Source organism: Epinephelus fuscoguttatus, linkage group LG17 (assembly GCF_011397635.1).
Source record: "Epinephelus fuscoguttatus linkage group LG17, E.fuscoguttatus.final_Chr_v1".
In the NCBI taxonomy this organism is placed as follows: Eukaryota; Metazoa; Chordata; class Actinopteri; order Perciformes; family Serranidae; genus Epinephelus; species Epinephelus fuscoguttatus.
The window spans coordinates 41,902,673-41,923,740 of NC_064768.1; the positions used below are offsets into that span (position 1 = coordinate 41,902,673).

A 21,068-nucleotide genomic window follows, 5' to 3' on the forward strand; every position below is an offset into this window, starting at 1 on the left:
ACCAGTGTTTCGTCTAGTTGGTCCCACGACACCTCCAGGAGGCTAGACAGTGATCTCTGGCATCCCAGAGACACTCCCCTAATGCCAGGTCTCACTGCTCCCCACACCAACCCAACAACCTCCTTTACCTTACTTACACATGGCTTTCTCAGCCCAAACAGCACTGCCACCTTCAACCAAATCCAGGCTCCGTACATGCGAGCTCCAGGTAGAGACAGTGCCGATACTACCTTTCCTAGCACATTCACCATACTTTATTTCATACGCTACATAGCATAACTACAATATAAGCTGAAGTTAGTAGTTTTGTTTTATTGGTCAAATATTGTTTTAAGTCTAAGTAAAGGTACTACATTCTTCGATCTTGTATACTAACAGGTGTTTATTACTTTAAAAAATTCTTATTCATATACATACCTGTAACATAAATAATTTCCCCTCGGGGAACAATAAAGTATTTCTGATTCTGATTCTGATTATTCCATTTTCAGTGTCTAAATATTGTTAGGAATTAAAGTGCTCTTTTAAAGGGTGAACTTGTATTATCAAACTGTTATATCATCATTATTAAGCGAGGCAGTTCAAGTATCTCAGGGTCTTGTTCGCCAGTGAGGGTAGAATGGAGCACGAGATGGATCAACGGTTTGGTGCTGTTTTCTCTGTAAGGTGTCTGGGCTCAGCCTTAAGGCCAAAACACACCGGCGGCGTCAAACGGATTTCTATTGCACACTCCAGTCCGCTAGGTGGTGGTACTGGTTGCCAACTGCTTTTTCAAGGGCGGCAATGCTGGAAAAATAGGACAATGGCGTAAAGTGCCGCGGTGCAGCACGTTGACGCGCGTCGAGCCGCCGCCAGTGTGGGTTTGTAAATAGAAAATAATGGGGGCGGCTGTTTTGACGCATGTCGTACGGCGCCGGTGTGTTTTAGCCTTTAGAGATAGGGGGAGGTGTCAGACATCTGGAGGGAGCTCAGAGTAGAGCCGCTGCTCCTTCATGTTGAGGCAGTTCAACATCTGATCAGGATCCTCCTGGTCCAGCTGGTAGGAGGCCCCGGGGCAGACCCAGAACACACTGGAGGGATTACATATCTCATCTGATCTGGGAACACCTCAGGGTCCTCCAGGAGGAGCTGGAGAGTGTTGCTGAGGAGAGGGACATCTGGAGTACTTTGCTTGGCCTGCTGCCCCTGTGACCCGGCCCCAGATAAGCGGATAAAAATGGATGGACAATACTAAAACAGATCGTATGTGTAGTCCAAAAGTATTTATTCACAATGTAACAAATGCTTGCTAACGTAGCAACATACTAGGTGCTTCTCAAAGTCAAGGAAGGATCCTTGAACGGCTGAATTTCAAGGAGGCTGCGTCATCAAATCTTGCCTAAGGACTGTTCCAATGTCAAGAATCCTTCGAATTCCACTGAGGACTGAGTCCTTCCTTCAAAGAGTTTTCAAGGATACAGATTTGTTTCCTCGGCAGGCTTGAAGTATCCACAATTCTTTGCACTCAATTTGCCAGAATTGAAGGCGGGGCATCTTCACTGAAGCACACATGGGCACTCGCTAGCCTGTTCCAGGCTCGTCCTACCAAGCAAGCATCCTTGACTTTGAGAATCACCAATGGGCCGAAACAAAATGGCTGAAAACAGAAAACAACAAGATGGCAAAATCAAAGATGGCCACTGAGACAGGTCTTTTGAGCACATGTGGTCGATCCAAACAAATGCATGAAGTGGGAACTTTGAGTTGCCACTCTGTGTGTAATAGTGTTTCAAAGCCAAAGTAGAGTGCAGGTGTACTTGGTCTGCTGTGTGTTGCATTAAAGTGCCTGGTCAGTAAAACGGGTGTTAATTTACATGGAGGACCCTGGGTCTGTGTGATGCATTAGCAAAATAACATCAACTTTGCTTTGGAGAAGCCAACTACCCAATAACCTGACAACAAAGAGATCACAACAATAAACTTGTTAAACATGAACTCGATACATTGACAGAAGTGAAACAGTCTGTCCCGTTGTTACGTTACCAGTCCATGAAAAGAGGATGGAGAGCTGCTGCTTTGGCATGTTGCTTTGTTAGTCAGCAATCATCCGTTGTGGATGAAGCTGGTGTAGAAGAGTCCACTGTGATGCAGTCTGTGCTGTGTTGTATTCCAGTGGTGCAGGTAAGATGAAACTAGTTGTCCTTTGTCCTTACAGAATCAGAAGTTCACCGTAAATTCGGGTTTGTTGCTCTAAGGTGCTTGTGAAGTTAGCTTGCAGACTTTGTTGCAGTTGCTGGTCCTAAGCTTGTTTAAAAACTTACATCCAGACTGAGCAGCTGGCAGGATTCTCTTCTATGTGAGTTCTCATGTGTGCCCTCAGATGGGTCTTGAGGCCAAATCTTTTCCCGCACACTGAGCAGCTAAATGGTTTCTCTCCCGTGTGGATGATCATGTGTCTCTGTAAACTTCCACTCTGAGTGAAGACTTTCTTACAGACAGAGCAGATGAACGGTTTCTCTCCCGTGTGGATCCTCATGTGCTCCTTCAGATTACCCTTGAAGCCGAATCTTCTCCCGCACTCAGAGCAGCTGAACGGTTTCTCACGAACACTACATCTAGAATCGCTGAAAGGAACTTCATCGATTCTCAGAGAGTTTAAACCTGGCTGAAGTTCTCCGGTCTCTGTCCAGTCGTCAACACTGACTCGAGTCTCAGAAAAGTCCAGAAAATTGTCCTTAGTATCTGGTTCTAAGTCTGGACCTGAGTTCCTGTCTGGTCCTGGTCCTCCACAGTGGTGTCACAGGGACAGGAGTGAATGTGAACTTTGTGATATCAGCCTCCTCCAGCCCTTGAAGCTGCTCTCCCTCCTGACTGCTCCACAGTTCCTCCTCTTCCTCTTTAATGTGTCGGGGCTCTGGGTCCTCCTGGTCCACACTGGAGCTCCACTCCTGCTGCTCAGGGGGAACCTCTTCTTTAACCACCAACAGCTGCTGCTGGACCTCTGCACCAAACAGGAAACAGGAAACACACACTTTATTAATATTTTTAGTCCATCTCCGTAATATTTTTCAGACATCTTACCCATTATTGTTGGACTTTACATTAACATTGTATCGGTCATTTTATCAACACTGTTTTAGGTTTTTAAATTTTTTTCTGACATTTCATCAACATTTAATAATGTTTTGGGACATTTTTGCAACAATTCAATAGTATTTACAGACATTTTCTCAAAGTGTTTTTGAACTTTTAACAAAAAACATTTTTGGACATTTCATTAACATTTTTTCTGACATTTCAATAAAGTTTTTGGATATTCCATCAACATCTTTTGGGCATTTAACATTTCAGACAATTTAATATCATTTTTAAAACATTTTATAAACATTTTTAAGACTTTTAATTGCATTTTCAGGACATTTTATTTATATTTTTTCGGGCACTGTATTCATAATTTTCGGATATTTGATTATTATTGTTTAAGCCTTTTTTGTACAATATAATATTCATTTTCTGACATTTCATCAAAGTATTTTCGAACAATTTATCAATGTTTTTTGGGTCTTTTACAATTTTTTGGGACTTTTTTTTTATTTAAATAATTTTTTTGGACATCTTATTACCCTTTTGTCAGGAATTGTATTAATATTTTTTCAGACATTTTATAGTTTTTAAAAAGTTTTTCAGATGTTTTATTTATATTTCTTCAGACATTTTATTACTTTTTTTGGTCATTATATAAAAATATTTTATTGGAAAATTTAATATAAAGTTTCAGATTTTTTATCAACATTCAAAACAAAAAAATGTCTTTAGACAATTCATTAATATTAAGAAATGATCAGACTGATGAGACATCACAGTCACTGCTTACACTTACAGCTCTGTGTTTATAACCACAGAAGAAGAAGACACTAACCTGCTGTGTATTTATAACCACAGAAGAAGACGACACTAACCTGCTGTGTGTTTATAACCACAGAAGAAGAAGACACTAACCTGCTGTGTGTTTATAACCACAGAAGAAGACACTAACCTGCTGTGTGTTTATAACCACAGAAGAAGACACTAACCTGCTCTGTGTTTATAACCACAGAAGAAGACACTAACCTGCTGTGTGTTTATAACCACAGAAGAAGACACTAACCTGCTCTGTGTTTATAACCACAGAAGTAGAAGACACTAACCTGCTCTGTGTTTATAACCACAGAAGAAGAAGACGACACTAACCTGCTGTGTTTATAACCACAGAAGAAGACACTAACCTGATCTGTGTTTATAACCACAGAAGAAAAAGACACTAACCTGCTGTGTGTTTATAACCACAGAAGGAGAAGACACTAACCTGCTGTGTGTTTATAACCACAGAAGAAGAAGACACTAACCTGCTGTGTGTTTATAACCACAGAAGAAGAAGAAGACACTAACCTGCTGTGTGTTTATAACCACAGAAGAAGACACTAACCTGCTGTGTGTTTATAACCACAGAAGAAGACACTAACCTGCTGTGTGTTTATAACCACAGAAGACACTAACCTGCTGTGTTTATAACCACAGAAGAAGACACTAACCTGCTGTGTGTTTATAACCACAGAAGAAGAAGACACTAACCTGCTGTGTGTTTATAACCACAGAAGAAGACACTAACCTGCTGTGTTTATAACCACAGAAGACACTAACCTGCTGTTTATAACCACAGAAGAAGACACTAACCTGCTGTGTTTATAACCACAGAAGAAGACACTAACCTGCTCTGTTTATAACCACAGAAGAAGACACTAACCTGCTGTGTGTTTATAACCACAGAAGAAGACACTAACCTGCTCTGTGTTTATAACCACAGAAGAAGACACTAACCTGCTGTGTGTTTATAACCACAGAAGAAGAAGACACTAACCTGCTGTGTGTTTATAACCACAGAAGAAGAAGACACTAACCTGCTCTGTGTAACCTGAGCTGAGGGTTGTAAACAGCGTCCAGTAGTTTCCGTTGTCGCTCGTTCTCCTCTTTTGAGCGACAAAGTTGCTCCTCGTACTCTGCTATCGTTCTTTCAAACAGCCCAAATATCTCTTCAGCAGCCGCAGTTAGTCGCTGCTTCACCAACGCTCTCAGCATTTGGACTTTACACATCTTCACACTTTAAAAACACAACAAAGACACTCTGCTAACAGACGTTTCTGCTCGACGCCATCTTGTTCAAACACTGTCAAGTTAGCCACAGGAAAGAATAGAGCTTCCGGGGCAGCTCAGCTGCTCTCCTTCAAAATAAAAGTCCAGATCACAGGTTTATTCAGAAAACACGCAGGAAGTAAGGGAATTAAGGGTTCTTAATTATACCCTTAAAACCATAAGGTTATCATTGTTTTGCATTTCACAATGTTTTTTTAATGTCATACACTATTTGATCATTTAATTGTCAATTAACAATTAAAGCAAAAAAAAAAAAAGAATCAGAAAAGATGTTTGAAGAAGACATGCCTCGGGTTTAGAGAGAATGTTATCTTTTCAATCGGCCAAACAAATTTAAAAAAGAGAAAAAAACAGCAAAAATCTTTAAAGACACATAAAGCGCTCTTTATTAAATCCTCTCAGTTTGGGAAACACTCACTGCTTTTTACTGATTTAACCAACTCAGTTTGAACAAAGACAAATATTTAATGACATTTTCAGAGCTCAGAGAAAACAATGAACCAAATTCAAAAGATGATGGTAGATCAATATACAGAATATGAAACACCTATGAACATCATGTTCTCATATAAAACCAGAAAAACAAACTACAGTAACAAAGGCAGAGTTACACCTCAGTTACTTCCTGTGTAAAAATAAAATGCAATCAGTTTATTAAAGCAGGAAACTCTGTCAACAACCTGCTTTGTTCAGGAGATTCTTCTTGTCAGACTATTAAAATAAAGTATAACCCTTCATCACAAGTATCAGACCTGATGTTGCCCTCCTTAATTTCAACTTTTATTTTTGCACCACTGAGCAAAACCCCCTTTTACAAACATTAAACCTTTAAAGGCAACAAGCAACTTGGCCAAAAACGTCCCGCAAATTTCCATTAATTTATGTCATATATTCATATATACGTATATACACATACATTTACATATATATATATATATATATATATGTATATATATATATATGTGTGTGTGTGTATATATATACATATACAGTACAGGCCAAAAGTTTGGACACACCTTCTCATTCAATGCGTTTTCTTTATTTTCATGACTATTTACATTGTAGATTCTCACTGAAGGCATCAAAACTATGAATGAACACATGTGGAGTTATGTACTTAAGAAAAAAAGGTGAAATAACTGAAAACATGTTTTATATTCTAGTTTCTTCAAAATAGCCACCCTTTGCTCTGATTACTGCTTTGCACACTCTTGGCATTCTCTCCATGAGCTTCAAGAGGTAGTCACCTGAAATGGTTTTCCAACAGTCTTGAAGGAGTTCCCAGAGGTGTTTAGCACTTGTTGGCCCCTTTGCCTTCACTCTGCGGTCCAGCTCACCCCAAACCATCTCGATTGGGTTCAGATCCGGTGACTGTGGAGGCCAGGTCATCTGCCGCAGCACTCCATCACTCTCCTTCTTGGTCAAATAGCCCTTACACAGCCTGGAGGTGTGTTTGGGGTCATTGTCCTGTTGAAAAATAAATGATTGTCCAACTAAACGCAAAGCGGATGGGATGGCATGTCGCTGCAGGATGCTGTGGTAGCCATGCTGGTTCAGTGTGCCTTCAATTTTGAATAAATCCCCAACAGTGTCACCAGCAAAACACCCCACACCATCACACCTCCTCCTCCATGCTTCACAGTGGGAACCAGGCATGTGGAATCCATCCGTTCACCTTTTCTGCGTCTCACAAAGACACGGCGGTTGGAACCAAAGATCTCAAATTTGGACTCATCAGACCAAAGCACAGATTTCCACTGGTCTAATGTCCATTCCTTGTGTTTCTTGGCCCAAACAAATCTCTTCTGCTTGTTGCCTCTCCTTAGCAGTGGTTTCCTAGCAGCTATTTGACCATGAAGGCCTGATTCGCGCAGTCTCCTCTTAACAGTTGTTCTAGAGATGGGTCTGCTGCTAGAACTCTGTGTGGCATTCATCTGGTCTCTGATCTGAGCTGCTGTTAACTTGCCATTTCTGAGGCTGGTGACTCGGATGAACTTATCCTCAGAAGCAGAGGTGACTCTTGGTCTTCCTTTCCTGGCTCGGTCCTCATGTGTGCCAGTTTCGTTGTAGCGCTTGATGGTTTTTGCGACTCCACTTGGGGACACATTTAAAGTTTTTGCAATTTTCCGGACTGACTGACCTTCATTTCTTAAAGTAATGATGGCCACTCGTTTTTCTTTAGTTAGCTGATTGGTTCTTGCCATAATATGAATTTTAACAGTTGTCCAATAGGGCTGTCGGCTGTGTATTAACCTGACTTCTGCACAACACAACTGATGGTCCCAACCCCATTGATAAAGCAAGAAATTCCACTAATTAACCCTGATAAGGCACACCTGTGAAGTGGAAACCATTTCAGGTGACTACCTCTTGAAGCTCATGGAGAGAATGCCAAGAGTGTGCAAAGCAGTAATCAGAGCAAAGGGTGGCTATTTTGAAGAAACTAGAATATAAAACATGTTTTCAGTTATTTCACCTTTTTTTCTTAAGTACATAACTCCACATGTGTTCATTCATAGTTTTGATGCCTTCAGTGAGAATCTACAATGTAAATAGTCATGAAAATAAAGAAAACGCATTGAATGAGAAGGTGTGTCCAAACTTTTGGCCTGTACTGTATATACAAAGAGTATAAAAATGGGTCCCATTGCCTCCCTGCCTGGCACTCAGCATCAGGAGTTGGAATCGGGGGGTTAGATCACCACATGATTCCCGAGCGCGGCACTGCTGCTGCTCACCGCTCCCTCAGGGGGTGGGTCAAATGCGGAGAACAAATTTCACACACTCTGGTGTGTGACAATCAGTGGGACTTTAACTTTAACTGTTATACCACAGTGCTGTGAAACTGCGATATTTTTTGAGACGGTTACTGTTCATGAAAATCTCACACAGCTGCAGCTCTATACTGAAATGCTGAACTCTGAAAGCTGTTGGAACTTTATTTGACTCGAAAAATTTCACCATTAAAAGCTTTTCATGTATCCAGAAATAATCCTTCTGTATATTTGTCCTTATCTGGCGTCGATACTAAAATCCATACTATTCTCATGTGAGATCCATTTGAAGTTGTTGTTGCTCATCAGCTGAGCTGCTGGCCGGAGGCTCCGCCCCTCCACCCTCCTCAGTCTGCTGAACCTGTGACGACTGCTGACTGACACACTGATGGTTCCTCAGCTGATAAAGCCAAGCAAATTTCTGATCACACATGCCACACCGGAATCTCTTCTCTCCAGTGTGTCGGGCCATGTGGTGCGTCAGGTGAACTTTCTGAATGAACCGTTTGCCGCACACAGTGCAAACGAAGGGTTTCTCTCCCGTGTGCGTGATCATGTGTCTCTTCAAATTCGGTTTCTGTAAAAAACTCTGATCGCAAATGGAGCAGCTGAAAAACTTCTCTCCAGTGTGTGTGATCATGTGACGCTTCAGGTCTGTCTTCTGTAAAAATCTTTGATCACAGATGGAGCAGCTGAAGGGTTTCTCTCCTGAGTGCGTCTTCATGTGTTTCCTAAGATTACCACCTTCGTTGAAACCTTTCCCGCACACGGAGCAGCTGAAGGGTTTCTCTCCAGTGTGTTTTATCAAGTGCGTCTTCAGGTGCGCCTTACTCAAGAATCTCTGATCGCAAACGGAGCAGCTGAACGGTTTTTCTCCAGTGTGAGTCCTCATGTGAGTCTGCAAACTCCCGTTCTGTGTAAAAGACTTCTCACACATCGAGCAGCTGAATGGTTTCTCCCCTGTGTGAGTCCTCATGTGTTTCTTCAGGTTTCCATTCTCAATGAAAGCTTTACCACACAGTGCACAGCTGAACGGTTTCTCTCCCGTGTGAGTGACCATGTGCGTCTTCAGGTGCGCCTTGTTCAAAAATTTTTTGTCGCATACAGAGCAGGTGAATATTTTCTCGCCAGTGTGGATCCTCATGTGTTTCTGTAAACTCCCGCTCTGTGTGAAAGATTTGTTACAGACAGAGCAGCTGAACGGTTTTTCCCCCGTGTGGATTCTCATGTGTTCCTTCAGACTACCCTTGGTGCTGAACCTTTTCCCACACTCGGAGCAGCTAAACGGTTTCTCACCAACATTTTTCAGAGAGTTTAAACATGACTGAGGTTCTCTGGTCTCTGTACAATCACCACCGTCTTCAGTTTTTAGTTCAGAGGAGTTTACGAGCACTGGTGGGCCACCACTCCTGGGCACTGATAACATGCCATCTCCGGGCACCGGTGGTACACCTCCACAGTCCTCTCCATCAGACTCTTGTTTTACCTGCCGAGTCGAGCTGCCGCCTGGAGGCTCTACCTCTCCAATTTCGACTGACTCCTGACGCCCGCCACACTGATGGTTCATGAGCTGATGGAGCCAGATGAATCTTCGGTCGCAGACACTGCAGCTGAATCTTTTCTCCCCCGTGTGGATGCTCATGTGTCTTTTCAGACTTCCTGCTTGGGTAAAACTTTTACTACAAAAGGGGCAAATGAATGGTTTCTCTCCAGTGTGGATTCTCATGTGCGTCTGTAGACTTCCTCTCCGGGTAAAGTTTATCTTACAGATGGAGCAGCTGAACGGTTTCTCGTCAGCGCTACCTTTCTTATCCCTGGTGGGGACAGAGTTTAAACATGACTGAGGTTCTCTGGACCCTGCCCAGTCATCACCCTCGTCAATCTCAGGTTCAGAAAAGTCTGAAGTCTCAGAGCAGCTAAAGGGGTTTTCATCAGAGAGACACATCACAGGACTGACAGGGACCTCATTTTTACTGTGAGTCTTTAAACCTGACTGAGGTTCTCTGGTCTCGTCCCAGTCATCAAGACTGACTTCGATCTCAGCAACTAAAGAACTGTCAGGCTTCTTGTCGTCAGTATCTGGTTCTAAATCTGGATCAGAGTCTCTGGGCACTGGTCGTACCCCTCCTCCAGGTGCTGGTTGTACTCCTCCTCCAGGCACTGGTCCTGGTCCTCCACAGTGGTGTCCCTCAGACTGAGGTTTCTCTTCATCATCTTCACTCTTCACAGGGACAGGAGTGAATGTGAACTTGGTGATATCAGCCTCCTCCAGCCCTTGAAGCTGCTCTCCCTCCTGACTGCTCCACAGTTCCTCCTCTTCCTCTTTAATGTGTGGGGGCTCTGGGTCCTCCTGGTCCACACTGGAGCTCCACTCCTGCTGCTCAGGGGGAACCTCTTCTTTAACCACCAACTGCTGCTGCACTGCAGGGGGACAATGAGACACACAGAGACACATTGAGACAAACTGTGATTTTATGCTAATTAGGGCTGTAACAGTGAGTTTGCCATGCATTTGAAATTTGTCACATTTTTGCACATTGCAGTGCAGTGATCCAACAAGCAACATCCAAAGGAAAAAAACCAAAAACATCAGGGTATGTGCCTCGTTCTTCCTCGCCAAAAAACAAGCCCCTCAAGATCAGCAAAGTCAGGAACAGAGTACCCTACAAGCTCTTTAAGAACTGCTCCAAGGTGCTAGAACTGCTGTGGTACCTCATGAGAACTGCCTGGAAAAAAGCAACGTATTCCTTCTGAGTGGCAAAGAGCTGTTGCTGCCTTCATCCTCAAGGAAATGAATTGGGCCCAACTCAGGAGCATCGCCCTGTTAACTGTAAGAAAAAAAAAAAAAGATCCTCCTCTTGGGCCTGACCAGAAGGATGACCCGCTTCCTGACGGAGAAAGACCACACTGATACGAACTGCCAGAAAGCAGGAGTGTCAGTTGTTACCAACATGTGCCTCCCCTGCCTCAGAGGAACCAAAAAACACTGCCAGTAGCTCGAGGAGGTTGATGTGCAACATCAGACACCACCTATTGTTCTCCCCAGACTGGGCTCTTCCCACTTTGTCAGGGATGCTTCCGTGAACAGCATGACGTAAGAGGTCATTCATCCCAGAAGTGTTCCTTTCAACAGGTCTCGCAGGTCATCCTGTACTGAGGGGGAAATGGTGACCAGGCGTTGCTTGTGCTTTTTTACATCAAAGCAAAGGCTGGAAAACCACCTCTGCAAGCACTGCAGTATCCGCAGCAGTACCTCTCAGTTAGCAGCTGCCAACAACCACATGGCCTACATGCCTGTCACCACCCTCACTATCGCACCCCAACACAGCTTGCACACTGCCTGCTGCAGGGCCGTCTGTCTGTGTTCCGATAGAGTGGCCTGCAGCCTGTATGCGTAGAGCTCAACTCCGATACTCAACCCGTTGGTGCAGCAGGGGGCCGCTATTCTTCCAGTTGATCGCTAAACCCAACGAGATCAGGTGAATGATCAATTCGGCTGTGTGGAAGAATTGATACATCGTGACAATTTATAGTGTCTGACAAAGAATATGAGCTCATGGATATGTGACACACCTACAAACCTTACCATGCACACACATTAAGAGGGGCTTCCTGTCACTTAAGCTACTGTTTCCTGTTATTTAGATAACCAGTTCTGGGAACATATACTTCTCCTCACACACCCAAATATGGTTAGAGTCATGTTGGGTCACCTACACTACATATTCTATACTTTGAAGATGTTCTGCCGTGATTACATTACATGTATAACTTGTTTTAAATAACTTATGTGAATGATCATCTGTCATACAGTTGTTGTAAGCAGAAACGTGACTGCCCACAAATACAATGAGAAGCACCAAGTCAATGTGTGGATGGGAAGGCCTGTGGGAGTGTCACATATTTATGAGCTGATACTGTTTGTCAGATGCTATAAATTGTCATGACGTACCAATTCTCTCTCCATATCAAAAGACCCTCAAATGTGCAACTTTACAGTGTGGCTAAAGACACGTTTATCTTTGAATGTGTTAATCAGAGCCGCTGTACCCTTAGATGTGCAGGCGTGTCATGATAATTACATTATTATCATACCATATATGGACATGACATTGATTGTTATGCTGACCTCAATTTGACTTATCCTATGTCTCCTACATTAAAGCCAAACTGACGCCACAGTAAACAGCAGGGTTTCACAACTATTATCTCTGTCTTTCTCTCCACTCTCACCGACCTTCATGAGTTTGAGGAATAATAAAGCATCGCTTCGAAGATGATGCAGTGTAGCTCACCGGTAACCTGTAGCTGCATTTTTGGAATAAAGGACGTTTAGTCCTGATGTGTCATTAGTAGTTTTCTCCTCTGACAGCTTCTTCTGCGCCATAAAACCTCCAGCAAACTGTGCAACTCCCAGGTGAAGCTTGAGTATTAGATGCAAGAGAAATCACTTAGTTACCTTTTTGTTGGCCAAATTTTGTATTAAGTCTGAACTGAGAATTTAGAGCTTTATACACTCACCGCCCACTTTATTAGGTACACCTGTTCATCTGCTCCTGAACGCATTCATTCAAATAAACACAAGAAGTTTGTGCTCTAGAGAAAGGATCAGCACTCAGTGAATAACCTCCTAAGCCCTATGATAAGCTATTATGGCAAGGCTTAACTATACAGACCAGTGAGCAGTGATAACTAGCATGTCTTTGGGGTCATCGGGTGGGAACCTCCTTTCACCAGTGTTTCGTCTAGTTGGTCCCACGACACCTCCAGGAGGCTAGACAGTGATCTCTGGCGTCCCAGAGACACTCCCCTAATGCCAGGTCTCACTGCTCCCCGCACCAACCCAATAACCTCCTTTACCTTACTTACATATGGCTTTCTCAGCCCAAACAGCACTGCCACCTTCAGCAAACCCAGGCTCCGTACATGCAAGTTCAAACGGAGCATCAGAATGATGAAGAAAGGTGATTGAAGTGACTTTGAACGTGGCATGGTTGTTGGTGCCAGACGGGCTGGTCTGAGTATTTACTGGGATTTTCAGCACAACCATCTCTAGAGTTTACAGAGGATGGTCCCAAAAAGAGAAAATATCCAGTGCTGGAATGTTTCCAGTTCATCGTTCTTTGAAAGGCTTTACATGCAATATTATGCTGATATATCAACATCACATCGGTGGCGTAACATGACAATAATATGGTTTATTATATCGCTGTGAACAGCCTCCCTCTGAGGCTGACAGGCTGGTTTGGGACTTTTTAAGGTGACACAGACTAAGCAGAATTTCTTCTTCAAGGAGTTTAAAAGTGTTTCATGCTGCAGTGTGTGTTGGTCAGGACTTTTTAATCAACATTTTTCAGACATTTTATGAAATTTTTTTGGCCAGTTTATCAATAATTTTTCAAACAATTTCATATTATTTTTATGATATTTTTCAGACAAATTTTTTTGGACAAAAAAAGTTTTTGAACATTTCATCTACATTTTTCAGACATTTTATTATTTTCTTCCTGATGAGTTCAATATTTTTCTGATATTTTATCACCATCTTTTTAAAAAAAAATTTTTTACTATTTTTTGTCCAACATTTTAATAATATTTCAGGAAATCTTATTTATATTTTTTTTTCAGGCATTTCATTACCAATTTTTCTGACATTTTATCAACATTTTATGAACATTTAATTCCCATTTTTTTCTGAAATTTTCATATTATTTACAGACACAGTAATTCACTTCTTTTTCTGACATCTTGTTACCATTTTTTCTCCAACATTTTAATCAACATTTTAATGATATTTTTCAGACATTTTATTAATATTTTCGGGACATTATATCAACATTTATTCTGACATTTTATCAAATCTTTTTCGACATTCTATTACCATTTTTTCCGACATTTTAAAAATATATATTTCTGACAGTCTTTTATTTTTTCCTGATGTTTCATTAATATTTTTTTTGACATTTTAATAGTATTTTTGGACATTTTATTACCATTGTTTCTGTCATTTTATTAAAATTTTTTCATGACATTTTATACATTTATTCCCAATGTGTCTTGAACATTTAATCTTTTTTTCTGACATTTCATTACCATTTACTCCCAACATTTTAATAGGATTTTTCAGACATTTTATCAACATGCTCCACTGTCTCTCAGATTAACTCATATCACAGCGGTGCCTGGACAGCGTGACGTGTGTGGTTGTGCTGCTGCCGTGGTCCTGCCAGATGCCTCCTGCTGCTGCTGCCATCATTAGTCATTAGTCATACTTCTACTGTTATTATACACATATGACTATTGTCACACATGTATACTGCCAGATATTAATACATACTTTCAACATATTGTACCGCAGTAACCAGAACTATCACTATAATATTACTTTCAATAATGTTGTTGTAAGCTACTGTCATTACCTGCATCTCTCTCTCTCTCTCTCTCTCTCTCTCTCTCTCTCTCTCTCTGTCTCTCTCTCTCTCTCTCTCTCTGTCTCTGTCTCATTGTGTCATGTGGATTACTGTTAATTTGTTATGCTGATCTGTTCTGTACGACATCTATTGCACGTCTGTCCGTCCTGGAAGAGGGATCCCTCCTCAGTTGCTCTTCCTGAGGTTTCTACCGTTTTTTTCCCCGTTAAAGGGTTTTTTGGAGAGTTTTTCCTGATCAGCTGTGAGGGTCATAAGGACAGAGGGATGTCGTATGCTGTAAAGCCCTGTGAGGCAAATTGTGATTTGTGATATTGGGCTTTATAAATAAAATTGAAAAACTGAAATTGAGTATTAGTTACGGACATTTCATTAACTAACACTAACCTGCTCTGTGGTTATAAACACAGAGCAGAGGGATATTCCAGAGAGCGGGTTATGTGAAAACTCAGAGTAAGTTAATCCTGAGATGAGGGAAACTCTGAGTTATCCGTTCCAGAGAGAGAGGTAACTGAAACTCTGAGTCAGTCACCATGGTAACAGACTCTGTGAACCTAACCTGCTCGCTGACAGGTTTTCTTCAATAAACCCTGAGTTTCTCTCTGTCTCCTCCCTCTTACACGCTGTTTCATTTCCTCATTCATTCAGTCCGTGTCAAAGCTTGTATCGAAGCGCATTCATTAGCGGAGATTTACCGTCTGTCACAGTCTAAATCCTGCTGGATATTAGTTTGTTACTCAGGACTGTCTGAAGTTACTGAATTTATGCACATCAGTCATTTCTTTGGACATCAGCTTTTGTCTTTACATTCAAATATTACACAGCGAGAATTCACCCTCAGCTCAGAATCAAACCTCTGTCCTTTTTATATTTATTATTTTTATAACACTGTGCACAAGGATCAGACTGTCAGTCTGTCAGAGCAGCTCCCACATGTTTATTGCACATAATGTGTAGGTCTAATTATTTAAATGTTAAAATGGGTATGAAGCTTTAGACACGTAGTATCAATGACTAATGATCTCTATCAAGTCAAGTCAAGTCAAGTCAAGTCAAGTCAAAATTTATTTATATAGCACATTTAAAAACAACCTCGGTTGACCAAAGTGCTGTACAGTTCATCCAAAGAGTGAGTGAATAGCAAAAACCACAAAAATTATCAATAAGATCAACAATAGGCTTAGACAATAAAACATCAACACTAGAGTACAGGTTAAATACAAATAAAAGCTGTAAAAGACATATCTGTCTCAACTAGAAGTGAAAGCAAGCGAAAAGAGGTAGGTTTTTAAAAGAGATTTAAAGTGTTCCAAAGTTCGGGCTGCCCTTATATGGAATGGTAAAGTATTCCATAAATTTGGCGCCACAACGGAAAAGGCTCTGTCACCCTTGTTTTTAAGTTTAGTTCTGGGACAGGCCAGCAGCAGCTGGTTGCTTGATCTCAGTGCTCTGGCTGTCGTGTGAAGCTGAACAAGCTCAGGTAGATAGGATGGAGCTAAGCCATTTAGGCTTTTAAAAACAAATAATAAAATTTTAAATTGAACTCTAAACTGGACAGGGAGCCAGTGCAAGGAGGCCAGTATTGGGGTGATATGATCACGTCTTTTCTTTCCTGTCAGCAGTCTGGCTGCTGCATTCTGGACAACCTGCAGGCGTTTCAGTGACTGCTGGTCCAATCCAGCATAAAGAGAATTACAATAGTCCAGACGACAGGTAATGAAAGCGTGAACTGCCCTCTCAAAATCAAGTGGGGGGAGGTAGGGCTTTGCCTTACTAAGTAGCCTTAATTGAAAGAAGCTTGATTTGACCACTGAACTAATCTGTTTGTCAAATTTAAAGGCACAGTCAAAAATTACTCCTAGGTTCCTTGCAGCAGGGAGACAGTAGGAAGCCAATGGACCAATGGCACTGTCATAGCCATCTAAAAGGTCAGACTGGCCAAATAAAATAATTTCAGTTTTGGATTTGTTTAGGTTCAAGAAATTTGAAGCCATCCATGTGTAAACATCATTGAGACAGTTCCGCAGAGCTTGAATGGAGGCAGAGCTGTTTGTTTGAAGAGGAAGGTAGATATTTAAGTCATCTGCAAAGCAATGAAATGTTATATTGTACTTTCTAAATATAGCACCCAGGGGAAGCATATAAATGGAGAAGAGAATGGGACCCAAGATGGAACCTTGAGGCACCCCACAATTGAGTGAGGATGCAGCAGATGTATACTGGCCCATGTGAACAGAGAAACTCCTTTCTGATAAATAGGATTCAAACCATTTGAGCGCTGTACCTTTAAAACCTACACACAGGTCAAGACGTGATAAAAGAATCTTATGATCTACTGTGTCGAAAGCTGCAGTCAAGTCTAAGAGCACCAGAACAGCAGTGTTACCAGAATCAACAATTAAAAGCAGATCATTAAAAACTCTTAAAAGCGCTGTTTCTGTGCTATGGCGTGCTTTAAAGCCTGACTGGAACTTTTCAGAAATGCCATTTAAGTCCAGATGCGACTGCAGTTGTTCATAAACTACCTTTTCTAAGACTTTGGACAAAAAAGGGAGCTTAGAAATAGGTCTGTAGTTCGACAAAACTGAAGGGTCAAGATTATTCTTCTTGATGAGGGGCTGCACCACAGCATGTTTGAAAGCAGCGGGGACACAGCCAGACATCAAGGAAGAATTTATAAGGTCGACAATACAAGGCCCCAGCATGGTAAAAACATCCTTGAAGAAATGGGGTGGAATGCTGTCCAGGGGGCAGTAGGATGGCCGTAGCTGCTGAACTATTTTAGTTAAAGAAGGAAGAGACACTTGCTCAAAAGCCTCAAAAATAACTGGGGCTACGGAGGAAGCAACAGGGTCAGAGATCACTGATGTCACTGGTCGCACTGATGGAACATAACTCCTATAGCCTAATATTGGGGATTATATGTTCATATTTCTGAGTGAGCAATGGTGCAGAATTTCAGTGTCTTTACATTTACTACATTTGTAGCTGAAATAAAGTCACTGAATGCTGTTGAGTCAAGATACAAATAGATGTGCAGCATTTTCAAATCTACTGTATTTTAACCTCAACGTCTTTTCAAGTGCAAATCACCAAACATATTATTACTGGGTCAGACTGTGAGTTTATAGTCATGTCTTTATGTCTTTGATCTATAGCCTAGCCTATATGTTTGAAATCTTCTGCCTCCTGTGTTTTTCCCCATCAGATTAAATCTGAACAAATATATTATTATATATTATTAATATAATGTAATGTATCTACAGCCTGATACACAGTCAGATTCCACCACTTTATCTTCATTAAGGAAATGTAAGTCTGATAAATGATGAATAAACTTTTTTATTAACTTTATGGTTAACTTATTGACACTTTCCTCGCTCTGACTCAGGCTCTTCTTTTAAAGATAAACGTGCACCGTCTGCTACACATGCATTAATATCTCTACATCCACTGGATTAAAATGGAGGCGCTGTCTTTTATTTACCTGTTGCCATGGTGAATCGTGGAGTCGGAGCTCCATTGATGATGGCTTTTTATTGTCGGCTTAACTCAGAGTGAACATACTCAGAGTTGACTGAACTAACTCAGATCAGCTGTTCTGGAACCGGTGTTTATAACCACAGAAGAAGACACTAACATGCTCTGTGTTTATAACCACAGAAGAAGACACTAACCTGCTCTGTGTTTATAACCACAGAAGAAGACACTAACCTGCTCTGTGTTTATAACCACAGAAGAAGAATACACTAACCCGCTCTGTTTATAACCACAGAAGAAGAAGACACTAACCTGCTCTGTGTTTATAACCACAGAAGAAGAATACACTAACCCGCTCTGTTTATAACCACAGAAGAAGAAGACACTAACCTGCTCTGTTTATAACCACAGAAGAAGACACTAACCTGCTCTGTGTTTATAACCACAGAAGAAGAAGACACTAACCTGCTGTGTGTTTATAACCACAGAAGAAGACACTAACCCGCTCTGTGTTTATAACCACAGAAGAAGAAGAAGACACTAACCAGCTGTGTGTTTATAACCACAGAAGAAGACACTAACCTGCTGTGTGTTTATAACCACAGAAGAAGACACTAACCTGCTCTGTGTTTATAACCACAGAAGAAGACGACACTAACCGGCTGTGTGTTTATAACCACAGAAGAAGACACTAACCTGCTCTGTGTTTATAACCACAGAAGAACAAGACACTAACCTGCTCTGTGTTTATAACCACAGAAGAAGACACTAACCTGCTGTGTTTATAACCACAGAAGAAGAAGACACTACCCTGCTCTGTGTTTATAACCACAGAAGAAGACACTAACCTGCTCTGTGTTTATAACCACAGAAGAAGAAGACACTAACCTGCTCTGTGTTTATAACCACAGAAGAAGACACTAACCTGCTGTGTGTTTATAACCACAGAAGAAGACACTAACCTGCTCTGTGTTTATAACCACAGAAGAAGACACTAACCTGCTGTGTGTTTATAACCACAGAAGAAGACACTAACCTGCTCTGTGTTTATAACCACAGAAGAAGACACTAACCTGCTGTGTGTTTATAACCACAGAAGAAGAAGACACTAACCTGCTCTGTGTTTATAACCACAGAAGAAGACACTAACCTGCTGTGTGTTTATAACCACAGAAGAAGAAGACACTAACCTGCTCTGTGTTTATAACCACAGAAGAAGACACTAACCTGCTGTGTGTTTATAACCACAGAAGAAGACACTAACCCGCTCTGTGTTTATAACCACAGAAGAAGACGACACTAACTTGCTCTGTGTTTATAACCACGGAAGAAGAAGACACTAACCTGCTCTGTGTTTATAACCACAGAAGAAGACACTAACCTGCTGTGTGTTTATAACCACAGAAGAAGAAGACACTAACCTGCTCTGTGTTTATAACCACAGAAGAAGAATACACTAACCTGCTGTGTGTTTATAACCACAGAAGAAGACACTAACCCGCTCTGTTTATAACCACAGAAGACACTAACCTGCTCTGTTTATAACCACAGAAGAAGACACTAACCTGCTCTGTGTTTATAACCACAGAAGAAGAAGACACTAACCTGCTGTGTGTTTATAACCACAGAAGAAGACACTAACCCGCTCTGTGTTTATAACCACAGAAGAAGACGACACTAACTTGCTCTGTGTTTATAACCACAGAAGAAGAAGACACTAACCAGCTGTGTGTTTATAACCACAGAAGAAGACACTAACCTGCTGTGTGTTTATAACCACAGAAGAAGACACTAACCTGCTCTGTGTTTATAACCACAGAAGAAGACGACACTAACCGGCTGTGTGTTTATAACCACAGAAGAAGACACTAACCTGCTCTGTGTTTATAACCACAGAAGAACAAGACACTAACCTGCTGTGTGTTTATAACCACAGAAGAAGACACTAACCTGCTGTGTGTTTATAACCACAGAAGAAGACACTAACCTGCTGTGTGTTTATAACCACAGAAGAAGAAGACACTACCCTGCTCTGTGTTTATAACCACAGAAGAAGACACTAACCTGCTCTGTTTATAACCACAGAAGAAGACACTAACCTGCTGTGTGTTTATAACCACAGAAGAAGAAGACACTACCCTGCTCTGTGTTTATAACCACAGAAGAAGAAGACACTAACCTGCTCTGTGTTTATAACCACAGAAGAAGACACTAACCTGCTCTGTTTATAACCACAGAAGAAGACACTAACCTGTGTGTTTATAACCACAGAAGAAGAAGACACTAACCTGCTCTGTGTTTATAACCACAGAAGAAGACACTAACCTGCTCTGTTTATAACCACAGAAGAAGACACTAACCTGCTCTGTGTTTATAACCACAGAAGAAGACACTAACCTGCTGTGTGTTTATAACCACAGAAGAAGACACTAACCTGCTCTGTGTTCATAACCACAGAAGAAGACACTAACCTGCTGTGTGTTTATAACCACAGAAGAAGAAGACACTAACCTGCTGTGTGTTTATAACCACAGAAGAAGACACTAACCTGCTGTGTGTTTATAACCACAGAAGAAGAAGACACTAACCTGCTGTGTGTTTATAACCACAGAAGAAGACACTAACCTGCTCTGTGTTTATAACCACAGAAGAAGACACTAACCTGCTCTGTGTTTATAACCACAGAAGAAGAAGACACTAACCTGCTCTGTGTTTATAACCACAGAAGAAGACACTAACCTGCTCTGTGTTTATAACCACAGGAGACACTAACCTGCTGTGTTTATAACCACAGAAGACACTAACCTGCTGTGTGTTTATAACCACAGAAGAAGAAGACACTAACCTGCTGTGTGTTTATAACCACAGAAGAAGAAGACACTAACCTGCTCTGTTTATAACCACAGAAGAAGACACTAACCTGCTCTGTGTTTATAACCACAGAAGAAGACTAACCTGCTCTGTGTTTATAACCACAGAAGAAGAAGACACTAACCTGCTCTGTGTTTATAACCACAGAAGAAGACACTAACCTGCTGTGTGTTTATAACCACAGAAGAAGAAGACACTAACCTGCTGTGTGTTTATAACCACAGAAGACACTAACCTGCTGTGTGTTTATAACCACAGAAGACACTAACCTGCTATGTGTTTATAACCACAGAAGACACTAACCTGCTGTGTGTTTATAACCACAGAAGAAGACACTAACCTGCTG

At 41.4% G+C, this 21,068-nt stretch overlaps 3 protein-coding genes across 12 annotated transcripts in view; 1 reads left to right on the forward strand and 2 right to left on the reverse strand.

Moving 5' to 3' along the window:
* The window catches only part of LOC125904848 (zinc finger protein 665-like), a 113,859-nt gene that overhangs the window by 87,938 nt on the left and 4,853 nt on the right, over positions 1-21,068 (reverse strand). For 2 of the 7 annotated variants that reach the window (XM_049602528.1, XM_049602523.1), the window contains exons 1-2: positions 4,917-6,178; positions 2,946-2,980 (exon numbers count right to left, since the gene is read on the reverse strand). In XM_049602528.1, the coding sequence (XP_049458485.1) occupies positions 2,946-2,980; positions 4,917-5,109 (228 nt within the window). In that variant the 5' untranslated portion in view covers positions 5,110-6,178. Of the gene's footprint in view, positions 1-2,945; positions 2,981-4,916; positions 6,179-17,858; positions 18,277-19,041; positions 19,057-19,647; positions 20,066-21,068 lie in introns of those variants that run through there. The other 5 variants (XM_049602526.1, XM_049602527.1, XM_049602531.1 and 2 more) reach the window with 5 other exon arrangements.
* The window catches only part of LOC125904859 (zinc finger protein 835-like), a 111,012-nt gene that overhangs the window by 24,784 nt on the left and 65,160 nt on the right, over positions 1-21,068 (forward strand). The gene's annotated exons all lie outside the window — the stretch shown is intronic.
* The window catches only part of LOC125904850 (zinc finger protein 184-like), a 39,706-nt gene continuing 26,368 nt past the window's right edge, over positions 7,731-21,068 (reverse strand). Inside the window, exon 3 of the mRNA XM_049602532.1 lies at positions 7,731-10,364. Coding sequence (XP_049458489.1) covers positions 8,215-10,364 — 2,150 coding nt within the window. The 3' untranslated portion in view covers positions 7,731-8,214. The remainder of the gene's footprint in view (positions 10,365-21,068) is intronic.